The 17,584-nt window shown below is 50.6% G+C and overlaps 1 protein-coding gene across 3 annotated transcripts in view; it reads left to right on the top strand.

Annotated features, from left to right (window-relative positions):
- runx2b (RUNX family transcription factor 2b) overlaps positions 1-17,221 on the top strand; it is a 32,571-nt gene extending 15,350 nt beyond the window's left edge. For 2 of the 3 annotated variants that reach the window (XM_040161196.2, XM_040161197.2), the window contains exons 4-8: positions 782-938; positions 2,403-2,507; positions 10,525-10,692; positions 11,754-11,915; positions 14,291-17,221. In XM_040161196.2, the coding sequence (XP_040017130.2) occupies positions 782-938; positions 2,403-2,507; positions 10,525-10,692; positions 11,754-11,915; positions 14,291-14,769 (1,071 nt within the window). In that variant the 3' untranslated portion in view covers positions 14,770-17,221. The remainder of the gene's footprint in view (positions 1-781; positions 939-2,402; positions 2,508-10,524; positions 10,693-11,753; positions 11,916-14,290) is intronic. The other variant, XM_040161198.2, reaches the window with a different exon arrangement.
- The last annotated feature ends 363 nt before the right edge of the window (positions 17,222-17,584 follow it).

Below are 17,584 nucleotides of genomic sequence, written 5' to 3'. Positions count from 1 at the left end.
TTTGATGTCTTGCCAATAATCACATAATGTAGGTATATAATTATACCTATATATAATAATTATAGCTCACCTAAAAAGCCTCTCGGTAAATAATTTCAGATAAAGCTCTGGTTCCGTTATAAATAGTTACATTTTACAAGGCCATTATTTTTTTGTGTATTAAAATTATTTAAAATAAATAATATCACAGCATGTTAATTACTGTATGCGTGAAGCCCACACCGAGGCCTAGTAAACCCACTATTTGAATGATTGCTTAAATTTCCTTCCCTGGTCTTCCCATGTCAATCGTACTGAACTTCAGAAAATAGAACACTAATTATTTGCACATTTCAGTTGGTTTTGAAGCTCTGACAATTTTCTGCTCCCATGATATTTCACAGGAAAGGCCCATATTAATTACATGAGATATTATTTACAGAATGGATCAAAGACGCACCACAGTGGGAATCTGTAGCCATCGCCCTGGCTCCAAACCAAATGTGACACATTTTAAAATATATGTGTTTTTTAAGTATTTTTATTACTGCGGCTCTGTAATTATTGCATCTCTTTGGGCTGCTTACCCTCTTTTATCTGTATCCAGGAATCTAAATGATAACACGAGATGTTCTAAGAGACGGCACTTGAGAAATGAAATGAGGTCAAATGAAATGTGCTTTTCTACACGATACGAGGGGAAGACGGTGTAACACCAGCCTCTCACATTAGAGAATGCTCTACTAGACCTGAGTCGTTCCTAAATTTAAGATGTTGGACTCTTTGTGCCCTCCGCCCCTAGGTGGTAGCCCTGGGTGACATATCTGATGGGACCGTTGTCACGGTGATGGCGGGCAACGACGAGAACTACTCGGCCGAGCTGCGGAACGCCTCGGGCGTGATGAAGAACCAAGTGGCGCGCTTCAACGACCTCCGCTTCGTGGGCCGCAGCGGCAGAGGTGAGCCCCCGAAACACGACTCAGCAGGAGCGATTAGCTTCAGTGGTGTGGATTAGTGGTCACACCCCCGCCCTCCTCGCGGCGACCACATAATGATCACTAACCCCGGGGCTCAAATCCCACCGCCCATCGCCGTCTGAGCGCTGGATCTCGTGGATTTATTTATGTAGTATCTTTAGACCCGGCTCAGGCAGAAAAGCGGCTTAACGAGAACCTTTGTGTTCTGCGGTTAAGGAACAAAGCTCAGGACTAAGATATCATGGGAGATCGTTCTCCGACGCGGAAGAGTGTGTTCTCTCGCTTCCTGGTTGGAAACCTGAAATGACCCGGCTCAGTTCAGGCTCAGCAACATGTTGGGTGGTGCCACAGCTGATATCCTCAGGCGAAGAGGCGGATCCAACAGCATTCCCTGAATATTTAGCATCGCCCGGGCAACCGCCTCATTTACCCTCTCACCAAGCCGTCTGACTACGGCTTTGCGATCTGCCGCAGAGGGCCTGTGCTCTCGCCCTCCCCGGAAAGCCCCCGATGACCCGATGGTTCCCCCCGGGACTCTCCTCCACCGCGGTAGCTGTCAAACAGGGGGCTCGCAGGGACCTCGCGTGAGCATCCCTCCGTATGTGACACAGAGTCCCGTCACAGGAAGTGACATAGGAGCCCGGGGGCGAGGGCGAGGGGGCAGATCAGACTACGAGGTGTCTGAAATGAATACCCGCGCTGAGTGCGAGCCGATAGGATGTCACAGAGCTAAAAGAGCAACGGGACGATGACGGCGAGGGCCGATGGGGCAGGTCATCTAGAGCGTAAGCAGACACCTGTGGTCCAATGTAGTGATGTCATTAGAGTTCGCAGGGGAACGCTGGGCGGGCGGGGGGGGGGGTCAACCTGGATGGCAGGCGAGTTGCGCTTTCATCATAACTCCCCCTCATGCGCGTCGGACCAGGTATGCGAAACGCGTTTACAAGCGCGCTGCTGTGGAAGGTGGTGTGGGGGGGCTCGCAGCACGGGGAGGTGGCGAACAGCTGCTCTGATGGGCCGCTGCAGCAACTCGCCCCCCCCCCCACTTCCTGTTTCCCTTGCGTAGCCATGGCGACATGATGCATCCGCATACCTCAGACGTGAGCTGCTGCTGCTGACTCGTCGTGGCGTTTGTGATTCACCGCCGTTCCTCTCGACCCCGAGGCAGCAACTGCTGCTGATTGTCGGGGGGGGGGAGTGACTATTTAAACGCCTCTCGCCCACTCGCCGCGCATCGGGGCAGGGAAAGCGTCCTCCAGTCAAGCTTCCATTCAGGCGGCATAACAGAGACACCGACCCTGTGCAGCGGCCGACGTCGTCCTTCTTTAAAGCTCTTAAGGGATATTTAGCATTTGCTGTTACGTGATAACAACCACACTTGTGACCGAGGGATGGTGCGGCGATGAATGCGCCTCTTTCATTTGATGTTGTTTGATGTCACCACAGGCAAGAGCTTCACGCTGACAATCACGGTATTCACCAACCCGCCACAAGTGGCCACTTACCACCGCGCCATAAAGGTCACCGTGGATGGACCGCGTGAGCCCAGGAGTGAGTACAGAAGCACGCACGCACAGCACACTGTGGCGCACAGACGCACAACAACACACGTCTCCCTTCAATTTCCCTACGAGCTGGCATTTGCTGTTGCGCTTCCAACCATGAGGGGTTTCGTGGGAGCGATGGCTCTTTAATAATCTCCACAGTATATTTCACTCACTCTGCTGGAACAATAAAAGCTCCCTCCGGTGCCACAGAAGAGATTTTACCGTAAACTATTTTCACAGGCTGAGTAGTAAATGATGAGTAAACTAAACTCTGTGGGTGGGGCCGCACTCAGTTCCCGGGAAGAACGGTGACAGGCTATAGAAACCAGTTCATTAACAAACAAACAAGAGGTTTCACTGGAAATGGTTGTGATGGGGGTTTTAATTAGCGATCCGCAGACATTTAACGAAGTTGACTCCTCACAAAGCTGCCCTTAAATGTGACGGTTCGAGAGAAATAAAAAAAAGAGAGCGAGGCAGAATATTCCTGAGAGGGTACGCTGGGTAGCAGAACGCTAGCATCAGCTCATTTTAATGGGCCATATAAAAACAACTGAGGAGGGAAAAAAAACTTTACTATAGCTGTCAGTGCCAACTGGTCTGGCATGCAGCTGTTTCCCCAACGCTCCTCCCTAAACACATATTCCCATCTCACGCCGCTGAAGGGACGATATCGCATCTCAAAGAGTCAGACAGCGGGATCGGAACCCGCGTAGGAGAACCGGCCCGCGGTGCCGGCAGAACATTTTGGCCCTGCCCCCCAAAGCGAGCGCACGCAAACACCCGCCGGCTTCCCCTCGCGGGCCCTCCTCGCTCTCCAGCCCTCCCGTTGGATCAAAAGCATTTCCTGTGCATCTGTTGTCCCGTCAGCATCCCGTTTTTTTTGGGGGGGGGGGGCGAGCAGATGCAGAATTTGTTTAGAGAAACCTTTGGTTTGTTCTCGGCAGAGATTGTGTGTGCAAAGCCTTCCTGCCGGTGAGTGACTAGAAACCGGGGCCATTAAACCAGACCGAGGCGGTTTTACCTGATGATCCGGTGAGAGGAGTCTGGCCCGTTGTTCGTAACAGCCGTCGCCGATTCTGCATGTCCAACTTCAGTGAGCAATAAGGAGAATGTCCTCACACGTGACCCCTGAACTTCTTTACGCTGCTGCTAAGTGCTCCGAACTGCAGCGGCGGTGTAATTTACCCAGAAACTACAGCCAGAACACGTCTCCCTCTCAGGGGTCATTACGCCGAGGTCGGAGGGTGGCAAAACACACATGTGCCCCCTCAACCGCACCTCCCCTCCTTCGGGGGGGGGGGCTTCCAGCTCAGAGAGGGACTCGCAGCCGAGAGCGCCGGCTTCCTCCACCTGAGCGATTTCTCTCTGCGAGCGCTGCGTCGACACATGGGGGGGCCTTTGTCGGCCGCTGCAGCTCTATTTTGTGTTAAATGATCATTAGGAAATGGTCATTAGGAGGCCTGTGGTACGCCGGGCCCCTCGGACAGTGTTGTTTCTGGGAAATGAGCTGACAACAACACTGGATTTGAACACCGCTCTGAAAAAGCTCAAATTAGTGTCCGTTCTCGATGCTTTCATAAGCGCTCAGACCTTCCTGATGTTTGTCGGCGGTTCTTTTTTCTCGCTGTTAACGGCCGGCCCGGTTGTGGCTGTCTCGCTCAGGAAGGACTTGCTGGTGTCTGACGAGCCTTATGGCGGCCATATGAGCCGTCCTGAGGGATGTCATTTCCCCAGCAGTTCCTCCTCCTAACATCGCCGAGCGGATAAAGCCGAGACCACCCGCGAGCCAGCGGGGGCCTCACTTCTCCGAGCTGCGGCGCTGAGCTTCGGCTAATTAATTGCGCGGTCAGAGCGGCGAATATCTGCGAGGCCCGGTTTCAGAGATCCGTGGTGTGATTCCCCTCCGAGGTTTTTGGCGTGCGCCCGCGCGTGCGTACGTGTGAGGCGCGCTAAGCGCTCAGTCGAGTCCTTCTGGCCACCGCGTTTATTAGCTGGGGGGCTCGCATTGTGCTTAATCGCTCCGCGGCTCCTGGTTAGCCTGTGGTTAGCCACTCAGCTCAGCGAGTGTGTGCACGCGTACGTGAGTCTGCGTGCGTGTGTGTGTGTGCTCAAACTGCCCCCGTAGATATGATTGCAAATACATGCGTGTGTGCTAGCCGGCGCGGCTGCACCCACACGGCAGCGTCTGCAGAGAGAGTATGTGTTGTGCGTGTCATTACTCTGGTGCAGCCACGGTGCAGATTCGGGGCGAGCTAATAGGCCTCATTAAAAGTCATTTTGGGCTAATAGACAGGGAGTGGTTGTTTAAACCAATATGCTTTTATAGCTGGTTCTGTCTCCTTCCAGTTGCCCCTGATGGTGGCTGCGGTCAGCTGAGACAAACTTCCTCAGTGATAATAGCCATGCCGTAATAACACAATATACAGGCCTTTCTGTCCAAACCCACTGTTCTCATTATAGCTAATTGATGACAGACAAACATGGGAGGTGACAAAGAACACACGGCGTCACGTGCACGGTGTCACGTGCACGGCGTCACATGCACGGCGTCTTGCTGTGGCATATTGCAGCGGTTACTGTGCACAACCGAGAGCACGTGATGTGTGTGCATTGTCGACTTGTGTGTCAGCGGTGGAGGTTGGCGGTGAGGCCCGTCTCTGGGTCGGTGGGAGGGGGTCTTGGGGGGGGTGGGTGAGTTGGAGGGGGGGGGGGGGTTGATTTTGGTCAGGGTGTTAACAAGCCTGGGGAAGAGACATCGGTCGCTTAAAGGCCTGCAGACAATATTAGTGGTTCAGGAGGCGCGCGTGCCAAGCCAAACTCTTCCTGAGACGCACACACGTGCTTACACACACACACACACACACACACTCACGGTAGCAGCTTTTATACGCCTTTGTTCGTACGGCCCTTCGTATAGCGACAGAAGACGCGGTAATACTTAAACAAAAGTGAACGAATCACAACAGGCGAGCGTGGCTAGAAGGTAGCAGGCCTGAAGCCCGGCAGCCCTCCCTGCGAAGGCTCCGCCCCCTCCGGCTGACTCACCTGGGAAGCCACAGGAGAGGACCCGCGGGAGTTGACAGTACTTTGGAGCGAGAGTTAACGACATGATGGCGCTCTTCGAAAGGACCGGCCGGGGAGCGCTTCCTCAACATGAGTCAAAAGAGTTTGAGTCGACTCCCAAGCGAAGCGGTGCGTTCCTTCGCTGGAGGTGGGCAGAAGTGTGTGTCGGACACACACACACTCACACACCTCCACTGCCTAACTTTGTGCTCCATCGGGTCTCTTTAAAAAACAAACCTGCGCCTCGACGCGCCGCCCGCAGTGAGTGAGTGGATTTCATTAGCGCGCCAGTCGTGCCGCGACACGTGCGCTGTCATTGCCCGACGTGAGGCCGCGGCTTCGTTTGCGCTCGCTGCTAAATGCTAAGACCCCCCCCCCCACTCGTGCTGATTGCACAGTGCCGATTGTGTCGCGTGCGAGAATATGCGTGTCTCTGTGTGTCTGTGGATTACAGTGACCAAAGGAAGGCCGTGTTTTTACAGCATCCAGGTACTTAGAGAGGATTTCAGAGGACCCTCGCAGACACACACACACACACACACACACACAACTATCTGCTGCTGCCTGACTCAAAACAGCTTTTAACAATGGGAGCCGGACAAATAAAACTCACCCAAAACATCAGGAGGAAGAGGAATGAAAAGATGGAGGCAGGGGGGGGAAGAGAAGAAAATAAAGACAGGCTGCAGGCTTTTCCAGAGGCAGTCAGTCAGTTGAATGTCTTATGAAGTTCCTTGAAGAGGTGCCAAAGCCTTTACAACACAAAACACAAAATCATTCACTGGGAGGGAGAGAAAGAGAAGGACGACAGCAGCATAAGGAGAGAGAGAGAGAGAGAGAGAGAATAATAAAAAGAGATAACGATTATCAAAGAGGGTCTGGAGCTGCTTGGCCCCGAGCTGCAGTAAAAAAGCAAAAGAAATCTTGAATCAAAGCACTTTAATGTGAGCAGAGAGGTGCAGAGGGAGCACACGCCAGCAAGTGTGTGCATAATGTCTCATTGTGTTCTATAAATGTTTCGCCTTTGGGAATTGTTGTGCATGGCCCCGCGTGTGTGTGTGTGTCCGTGTGTGTGTGTGTGTGTGTGTGCCGTTCCCTTGCCTGGCTTGCTTCCTCCAGGCTGGAACGCATGGACCACACAGACGGCTGGCAGCGCTCCACCACAGCCCGTCTCCCCCTCTTCTCCCCGTCTCCCCCCCCCCCATCTCGCCCCCACTGCCTCATCTCCAGCACCTCGCCCCCTTCTCCCCCTCCGTCTCTCTCTTTTTCCATCTCTATTTGTGTTGTCTCCCCTCCCTCCCTTTTCATACCACGCGGACCCCCACGGTAGACGGGCGCCTGGCTCGCCGCTCGGCGCGCTTTCCCTTTGGAGCGTCGCCGTGCCAGTTTCAGATTGCCACCTGAAATAATTCATTGTTTCTGAGCGCTCACCAAAACAACGCGGCCACTGTGGGGGCTCCGAATGGGAGGAAAAAAAAGAATTATGGAACCAGTGAATTCATTCATCGGCTTTACTGGCCATTCCACTGCGAGGTGACTGACAGACACACACACAGACACACAAACACACACTGGCTGATTCAACCCAGGCTCCATGAGCTGGGTTTTTTTTTTCTTTTTTTTCTGAATCAGCCCCAAAGATACATTCATCCGATCCAGCCAGCGATCATAAACCAGCCTGAAGGGCTTAGAGGGCATGACGCGACACCACATTTATAAATTCTCCCATTTATCCAGAACATTCTGGCGCTCCGCGTTTCCCTCACGTGTTACTTACGCAGGCAGCTGTGGGGGGGGGGGGGGGGGGGGGGGGGGGGGGGCTACGAAGGATAAACTGACATTTAAAAGTAGTTTTCTCGATCCTGTAACAATTAGCGGCGGCTAAGCTAGCCGGCTGCCGCCTTTGGCCTCGTGTTTAACACACCGGCATCAAAGTGGATCTTCTTACCTAACGCTCAAACAAAGCCGACAAGCCAACCCCCCACCCCCCCCCCCCCCCGAAAAACAAACCATCCCCTCAAACCCTTCAGCCCTTGGAGTTTTGAAGAGCACATTGGTACCCTTGTCGTGAAGAAATCCCCGGTGCAATCATTCCCTCTCTGAAGAAAGGGGGTATTTAAAGGAATATTCAGAGTCAGCAGCTATTTGTCAAAGATCTGTGTGCTCCTGCTCAGATCCAATCCAACGCTTCCATTAATTACAGAGGACTTACAGTCGGTCTGCCTGCTTGCTCTTACTAACTGCTATCAGATCAGATCAGTCGGCTGCAGACTTCTGTCTCAGGGACGGCTGAAATAATACTATTCTAGGATCGGTGTGCAACTGTGTGATGAGAGATACTATCTTTAGAGGCCTTATCTCATCATCATTCATCTTCATCCAGCGTGCGTGCCGGCGCATGTGCCCGTCCGTGCTGTTTACGCGGGTGTATGCATGATGCATGTGTGCAAATGTGCATGATTGCATGCGCAGACGTGCGTTTGCATATGTCAATTCTTGCATGTGTGCGTGTGTTTCAACACGCGTGTGTGTGTGTGTGTGTGTGTGTGTGTGTGTGTGTGTGCGAGCTGCTCACATCTGGTCTGAATCTGTCGGTGTTTCCGGCCGCTGGCAGGGCAGGGAAGTGGCAGGCGCTATCGAAAATCTCCGCTGTTTTCACAGGGATGATGGGAATCTCAGGGACTTTCCCTACGGCAGTGAAATCACCCGCCTTCCCCGCTCCTTTAAATACCCCCGGCTCATTCCTCCCCCCTGCCAGGGTTCCGATAAAACAGCTGAGGCGTCTTGTGTTTGGCAACAGTTGTCGTCTAAAAGGTGCAATTAACTTATGAGAAACTGTATTTACTGTCAGGCCGGGCTGAACGGATGGACTTGAGGTGGCTCTGTTGGGAGCGTGTATCGGCCCTTGATGTGGTGGGTGGGGGGGGCACGCCGCATTTCTAGAAGAGCAACCGAATGCGCCGGTTTCCTCTAAACTGACCAGCCTGATCTCCAAAACCTGTTCGTAAAAATGTATACGAAAATCTTGAACATACAAATTCGTAATGATACATACGAAATAAATACGGACTGCGACTGATGACGTCTGCGCCCCGTAAACACACTTCGTGAAGTCTGACCATGTAAAATAAACGTGTTATGATTGCATTTTTAACGAGAAATCAATGTTAAATTGTAAGAATACAATACTAACCCCCTCAAAAAATCCAACATGGCGGAGAGACGTTCACTCAAGAATCCGACATGCTCCGCCATGTTGTTCACTCAGGGGGCGTGGTTAACCGCCGCCAGTTCCTATGTATTGTTACGAATTTGTATGTTCAAGGTTTTGGAGATCACGTTGAACTGACAGTATGATGCCCCCCCCCCCTCGGGGACAGAGAGCTGTGTTCCTCACAGATGTGGGGGTCCTAACTGTCCTCCGTCCTTTACTGGTCATCGAGGTCTCTTCACCGCCCCCCTCGTGCCCCCCTCCCGTCCTGTCTCCCCTCATCTCCCTCGCTTCTACCATTGCTGTTTACTCCCGTCGCCGGGAGACGGGGCTGCGCACAAAGCCCGCTCTGTGTCCCGAGGCTTTTTTAGAATAGAGACTTTGGTGAGTTGAAAATGGAAAAGCTGTGATTGACTGGGCACGGGGAGGGATGAGGAATGCCAAGCAACAGGCACAAATTATGGGGGGGGGGGATGTTATTAATGAAATGTGGCCACGAGTTATCTTATGATACAAAAACTATTCTTTTTTTAAGCAGCCGCTGATATTTACGCTCCAAAGCGACTATGAAGAGACGCGGGTGACCATTTATTTTCAAGCGGCAATAAAAGTCACGTCTGAGCGCCATCGGCTGCGTGTCCTCCACGTCCAACATACATGTATTTATTGTGAGGGGTCAGGTGGTTTAATAAATTTCTGCGGCTGAATTATTTATGTTTTGAACTCGTCACAGTGGAAACACGAGACGCTGCCGACGGGGCAGGTTTCATTTGGCTTTTGTCTGGTGGTGAAATCAACATGAAAATATGAAGAGACGAAGGTTGGGCCGACATCAAGGCAGGGCAACAACTCAATGCCATAATTTATCACCTGCCTCTCTATCATAAATCTGCACATGGAGAAATGGCCACACGCAGCAGAGTCGTCAAAGTTGATAACAACAAGCACGTAGCAACACATCTCTCATGAAAATCTGCTTGTGTTGCACTAAAGTTCTTCATTAAATGGAGTCAGTCACTCAGTAAAGTGTCATTTAATCATCGTGCTGTCAGTTATCTGGAGACATCAGTCCTCCAGGACTCCCGGTGGTTCCTCGGTGCTCTTTGGTCCTCGTGATGCTGCTGAAGATCCGCTCTCCCTCCCGGGCCTTTGTTCCCGGCTCAGGCAGGTCGGGCTGGATTCTGAAGTAGCTCGCTGAGCCGGAGCCAGCTGGAGCGCCGCCAAGCTCCCGCCGTGTTTGATATTTACTCTGCCGCCTTTACAGGAGAGCTCGCGCGGGACCAGACATTCGCGCTGACAAAGATGAAAAGCAAAAAGAGGAAGGGCCGTGTGTGCAAACAGGCCTCTCTCTCTCTCTCTCTCTCTCTCTCTCCGCGGCGCCGCAGCCTTGTTGGTGTGCGTGCTGAGTGCGTCCGCCATGTGCTGATTCCACTCCTCGGAGCGGCCGAGAGGTGAGGACATGGAGGACATAGAGGACACGGAGGGCATAGAGGACACGGAAAGTACCGGCAGAGGAGTGCAGGAGTGGCGACCCCCTGCGGGGCCGCGGGGCCGATGGCGTGAGAGCTCGTGTTTACCTGAGGAGGAAGCCTCGGGTTGAAGCGCAGCATTCACTCGACTCCCCCCCCACCCCCTCCCCCTCCCGTCCATAAGCGGCCGAGTCCTTGTTGATTGGTTAGCGGGATGTCGGTGGAGTGTGAGGATCCGTCAGTAAACTCTGGGGGTGTGATGTGTGTGTCCACAGGACATCGTCAGAAACTTGAGGACCCTCCCAAAAGCGGCCTCTTCTCAGACCGCCTTAGTGAGCTGGAGAGGATGAGGGTGAGGGTCGCCATTCCCACTCAGGGCCCCCGGCCAACTCTCAACACGGGGGCCGCCTCCTTCAACCCGCAGGGACAGACGCAGATCACAGGTGAGCAGCCCGTTCCTTTGCCTCACAAGCAGGAGAGATTGGGGTTTTCTTTTAGGCCCCTCTGACCCCTGGTTCTGACCTTGACCTCTGACCCCAGGCGTCCACCCTCCAGCGAGAGGATTTAAAATGACTGTAGATCTAGAATCTAGAATTCATATCAGTACAGGTTCCACCTGTTGGGTTAAGCTGTTTATTTCCGCCTGGTTGAAGTCGTTCATCAACACGAATTGATTGAAGACGAAATGAGTGTTTACAGTTTTTGTTTAATGAGGTGGATGTGAAGCGATGCACAACTGTTGAACACAGTTCATTGCTTTGATCACCGGTTTGATCCTTTTGTGTGTAGTTAGCATATAACTATATAACCATTGAGATTTTACTCAGCGGAGCAGCGATGCAGCTGGATCATCACGAGGTCACGAGGGGTCGCGTGTCGTACCGGATTCCGTGGTTCTTGTTTCTTTCGGCAAAACGTTCAGGAGATTTAACAAGTTTATTGTTAATCTAAATACAACGGAAAGGTCCGGTCACCCTTTTGTGAAGCGGAGCGGCGAGATGCAAAGTACCGAGGGGGGGCATCAAGCCTCTATTAAAATAAATAGATATAAAACCAAATAAAAGCCAAATACAGCATTCATTAAGTTCCGGCTCCACCCGGCGTCCGAGCACCTCGTACTCTGCGTGAGGTGACACGCCAGGACGCACAATCATAGCTGGCACACAATGCAGAAAGTCGCCGCCTTTCATGCTCCCCCCGGTGGTGTCGCAATGCAGCCACACACACACACACACACACCAGTGTGCTGGTTGTGCGCTGGTTGTGCGCTGGCGTGTTTACGCCCTGGTTGTGAGCCAGCGAGGCTCTCTGTGCCTCAGCTGCTGTTTTAAAAGGCAAACAGGAAGATCTTCTCCTGGAAGGTAAACATTGGATGTGTCATTGCTGAACTGACTTAACCTCCCAACCGGAGACACGGAGACACGGAGACACCGAGACACCGAGACCGTCTTCAGCGAGAAAGAAGCATTTCAACCAGCTGATTTTCCTCTTCCTCTCCCGTCAGACCCCCGTCAGTCGCAGTCGTCTCCTCCCTGGTCCTACGAGCAGACGTACCCGTCCTACCTGAGTCCCATGGCGTCGCCCTCCGTCCACTCCACCACGCCGCTCTCCTCCAGCCGGGGCACGGGTCTGCCCGCCATCAGCGACGTGCCCAGACGACTGCCAGGTAGAAACCGCCGCGCACACACAAACACAAACACACAAACACACAAACAGGGACTAGAGGAAGAAAACGTGCACCACTAAACCTGAGGCTTAAACGCTGAGCCTCACTGGTCACGATGGTGACGATGGTCACTGGTTCATGGAGCGCTGTTAGATGACAGCGGTTGGGGGGACGAGGGGGGGGGGATTATTTCCGGGTTTTTTCTCCCCGCTCAAAGCCTTTGATCCCAGAGGACTATGGGTAATAACAGGCCCGGGGATAATAACAGGCTCGTGACTGACGAATAAAGTGTCTTTATGGCAATACGCTACTCTCTCAAAGCATTCTGGGTAATTGCCTCAGCCTCAGTCTGTTCGCCATAACGGCAGCATCTGTGTTCCTTTAACCCCCCCCACATGTTTCCCCCCAGTACACCTGTTTGACTCTCTCTACCTTACTCTGTTTCCCTCTGTTTTCTTGTTGTAACGTGTGTGTGTGTGTGTGTGTGTGTGTGTGTGCGTGTGTGCGTGTGGCGACGCCCCCGCGTGACTCTGCATTCGCGAGGGTTTAAAATCCATCCAGCTGCCTCGTCAGCTCTGATTAGTTCGGTCTCCCCTTTCGGCTTTCATCTCGCGAGCGTCGGGCCGGCTTCTCAAATGTGCAGGTGCACGTGACCGTGTGCACGTGAAAAAAAAAAACCACCACGGCCCCTCGCCGCACGCCGCTCGCACACCTCCAGCGCCGCTTAATGCGGCCTAAGTGATGTGACTGCGGCTCTCAGATCTCAGGAGATCATGTTGACACCTCGCCGGGCCGCTCTGTAACTGTATCCATGCACAGAGAGTACCGCCCCCCTCGCACACACCTCACCCCCCCACACAAGGCCAGCGTGGAGCCACAGTTTGCTAAGAAGCTGTCGCATTCAGAGGTGGAGGTTAAAAATAAACCCTCCAAACATTTTGACATCCAGACACTCTGGTTTCATTTAAAGTAATAAAAGTTTCGATCTGGCTCGTCATCACACGTTGGAGCACCAGAACACGTCCAAATGCAGAGAGCAAACCCCCCCCCCGCCCCCTCCCACAATCCAACGCATCTCGTGGAAAGAGGAAGTTTTAAAGGCCCTAATTGGCAGCACATGCTATCTGACGCTAGCAACAAAACCGTTGCACATAAACAACCCCCCCCTCGCCCCCCCTCGTCCTCTCGCTGCAGACATGGTGACACGGAAGACGCCTGGTGATTTATGATAAGAGCGCCATGGCTGGACTAAACCACTGAGAGGAGACAGGAGGGGAGGAGCGCGAGGGGAGGGGAGGGAGGGGGGGCTCCTATTCTCCTTAAACCCTGCGCCCGCGCAACAGCTCGCCGCAGCCAGTTAGTGGTTTCTGGGTATTTTTTAAGGGATGAAGCAAAGAGAGGAACGAGGGGTGAGATGGAGCAGCTCATGTGTGCACACACAACGCACACACACACACACACACACACACACGCACACGCACACGCTGGAGCCGATGGGAGGAGAGGAGCCACATCAGAGCTCAGCCCGCCTCATTATGGATCTCATGGAAACTGTTTCTGCTCAAAGTGTTTCCACATGTGCAGCTCCTGATTCATCCCAACTGCTTTTTATGTGCATACAGTATTCACTCACACTCACACACACACACACACACACACACACACACACTCTCACACACACACATGCATTTGCATGCATAAACAGTTATACAGATACACATGCGCCAACACACACAAAGCAACATAAATATGCAGAGGGAGTAAACATATTAAGGATGAAGTGTTTGTTAAGTTTATCAGAACTCGTGACGAGTTCTACAGTATTTGTAGCCACATGCTTTCCCAGGACTTTTAACAGGGATGAGTCTGTGCACGTCTTTGTTATAAATCATACACATCTTTGTTATATATGTTTGTTATAAATCATATATATCTTTGTTATACATCTTTGTTATAAATCATATACATCTTTGTTATAAATCATATACATCTTTGTTATACATCTTTGTTATAAATCATATACATCTTTGTTATAAATCATACACATCTTTGTTATACATCTTTGTTATAAATCATATACATCTTTGTTATATATATTTGTTATAAATCATACACATCTTTGTTATACATCTTTGTTATAAATCATATACATCTTTGTTATACATCTTTGTTTTATATCGTATATATCTTTTGATATATAAGGTATCCATCTTTGATATATATCGTATATATCTTTTGATGTATAAGGTATCCATCTTTGATACATATCGTATATATATCTTTTGATATATTTGGTATACATCTCTGATCAGGTGGCATCTGCTTGTGTTTGGTTCCTGACTCGTTTGACCATCGACGTGTTCCCTCGTCCGCAGGTTCCTCTGATCTGAGCCCGTTCCCCGCTCAGTTCGAGCGCCAGTTCCCCGGCCTGCCCCCCCTGGCCGAGACCCGCTTCTCCAGCCCGCGGATGCACTACCCGGCCACCTTCACCTACACCCCGCCGGTCACCTCCGCCATGTCGCTGGGCAGCGCCCACTACCACACCTACCTTCCCCCCCCCTACCCGGGCTCCACCCAGACCCAGAGCGGACCCTTCCAGACCAGCAGCACGCCGTATCTCTACTACGGCGCCTCGTCCGGCTCCTACCAGTTCTCCATGGTCCCCGGGGGGGATCGCTCGCCCTCCCGGATGATCCCGCCTTGCACTAGCGCCTCCACGGGCACCTCCCTGGTGAACCCCAACCTGCCCAGCCAGACGGAGGGAGGCGTGGACGCCGACGGGAGCCACAGCAACTCCCCCACCGTGCTCAACCCCGGGGGCCGCATGGACGAGGCCGTCTGGAGGCCGTATTGAGAAGAAGAAAAAAAAAAAAGGGACCGGCGCTCCGATGACGTCGTGGTTCGAAAGCACAAAAGCTTTTTCTTTTTTTTTTTCCCTTTGAAAAGGGGATTTTCGAGCTCTCGTCTCTGCTTTTTTTTTTTTTTTTACTTGGAAATTAAGGTTGAGATAAAAAGAGAAGAGAAAGCGGCTCGCGTGGACTTGCCTTCCTGGAATGTGTTTTGGCCGAGGCGCCACAAAGGGAGCCGTCCTGACAGCAATAACCAGAGACCGTTTTGCTTCACTCGGCCCCTTTCTGTTCTATTATAACCCACAAGCTAAGGGATGCTTCAAACTATATCTGCAAACAAACTGCCTCTTTTGTATTGTGTTTGTACTTCAATAAGGCTTTTTGCAGAGCATGTTTTTGTACTTCGACGACATCAAGATGCAAGTTAGGCACTGAGTAGCAAGTGATGAGGTCACGCATACGTTACCGTCAGCGGTGTGAACAGGAAATCTGCTTTAAACCAATTAATTTAACTTGTATATTGTGGGTGAAACATTGATGTAGATTGAAGCGTTTTCTTAGTTTTAACTTATAAAGCCATAAATTATGTATTGTATTTGAAACTTGAGTCAAAGAAGTGTAATCTGAATATTTTTAATGCATCTATACGACTAAGTTAAAAATTTATATTTCTTTCTTTTTGATTGGTAATTTAAGAGAGTGAGAGGGTTTTTTTTTTGTAGTACCCAAAGATCAAAAATCGTTTCGAATATGAAATGTGATTTCCAAAGAGTATTGCAACGTGTTTCTCCCAGTCGCCCCCCCCCTCCCCCCCGTTCTGATCGGAATCAAACCTGAACTGGTATTTATTGAGCAATAACTGGTATCGTGCCTCTCGGCAGAATACTGAACTGATATCTTTGGTCGATCTAGTCTGATATGCACACAGAAACAAATGTATTTTAAATAAAAACGGTACATTTGTACAAGAACTGATACGTCGGCCAACGACGATGGCGCCGCGGGTGCAGGTCGGAGGTCACGCTTCACTCGCTCCGCGGTACACTAACTCCTCAGGACCGGAATCATCTCAAACGGCACAGATTTTGGTAAATCTGCATGTTTGGGAGTTTTTTTTTTTTTTTTCATATCCAATCCGGCTGAATGGCTCGTGGTCATCGGGGGAACAGTTTGTCTTGGCGTGTGACACACACGGGTACTTTCTTTGCTCCTTTCCTTCCCTCCTTCAGTCTCTGAGGCCGCAAACGAAACGATCGCAGCCGAAGACCAAAGACTGTGACATTCCTTCTGACAATTATTTATTTGACCTTATTCTTCTGCTCCTGCTTCTCCTTCCGTAACCTCCTCGTCTAAAAGACACCAGTGTGAAAGGAGGTCTTTTTTGTTGTTGTTGTTGTTGTTTTTTTTGCTAAAGTTGAAGGAAGGTGATTGGATGCAGCTGCTGGCAGCAAACTGGTGACCAAAAGACTTGTGTATGTTTGTTTCGCAAAGCACTTATTCCTTGTTTTATTTCTAGCAGCACGTGCGGCCGGCTGCCAGCAGGGCTCGTGGTTTCTGGTCCTCGGTGCCGATGTAACGCCATCGAGTCTCACACACACACACACACTCGGATAACACTTGGCCAAAACGAGCCGTTTGCACGTGGGATTTGAATGTGATCTCACGAGGCAGTTTGCTGTTTGTTTAAGAGCGTTTTCCCCTCGCGTTCGTACGGTACGACGTTCAGTGCATGAAGGTGTAACACAAGAACCCAATTTGAGAAGCTGAGAAAAACGCGTCCCCGTCCAAGAAGCTCCGCACGTGGCGCGTCTCTGCAGAGGATGTTCTGAACTCACTTAATGGAATCGAACATATCGCACCACGTTTCTCCTTTTCTGCAGTTACGACGTAACACGAGAAAGCAAATAAAAAAAAAAACGTTCCGATTTCCGCGATGCTGAAGCTTTTCTCCCCACTGCGCAGGCATCCAGTGTGTCTGTGCACATCTGTTGGAATTTATGTAATCCTTTTCTTTCTTTCCAAGCTATGAACAGGAAACGGTCTTTGAGACGTGTTTACACATCAACGCAGCACTGACATCCCGCTCGTCCTCATCTGCTTTTGTTTGTGTTTTTTCTTTTCCTCTCAGTAAACAAAGTTCATCCCCTTTTTTTCTTTCCTTTCGGGTTAAATGTTGCGTATTATTTAATGATCATGTATGATATCCAGGAACCATAGCTTACTCTGCTCTCATGTAAAGATGACTTGTTGTGTCTTTTGTTGTGCTTCTTCTCTCATTAACTGTCAGGAACTAATGGAGGTCCGTTAGATGTTGCTGGTACGTTTCACAAAGATCAAGTGAGGTTTTTTTTTTTTTTTTTTAAAGGGACAAACAGACCTGACAACAGTGAGTGAAATTGGCATTGTGATTGTACATTTTGTTTATTTTAAGAATAAAATAGGAATTTTGTAACTTAATTCTTCTTCTCGTTCTCCTCATTCCACTGAAATAACAGACAAGTATTTACATTTCCTCATCTGCTGGAGCTCCATCCAAAGCCCCCCCTCTTCCACGGAAGAGCTTTGTTTTATTTGAAAAAGAGATCATTTAAACTGCAGTAAGCTGTTAAATATGTCTGTGCACACAATCCGTTGTTATACAAGCTTTTATTATAAGATTATTTTAGAGCCACATCTCAAAAGAGAACTTTTGAGCGTATAAAGAAAAGCCCCAGAACACGGTCGCAGGTTCTATGACGCTTCTCTGCTCACTTCTGGTCAAACAGCAGTTTAGAAATCCTCCTTCAGTGTTTGTGCCTTTTATTATTTATATAAACAAAC

Source organism: Gasterosteus aculeatus, chromosome 18 (genome assembly GCF_964276395.1).
Source record: "Gasterosteus aculeatus chromosome 18, fGasAcu3.hap1.1, whole genome shotgun sequence".
In the NCBI taxonomy this organism is placed as follows: Eukaryota; Metazoa; Chordata; class Actinopteri; order Perciformes; family Gasterosteidae; genus Gasterosteus; species Gasterosteus aculeatus.
The sequence above is the reverse complement of the archived record's forward strand: the minus strand, read 5'-3'. Positions and strand labels throughout refer to the sequence as shown.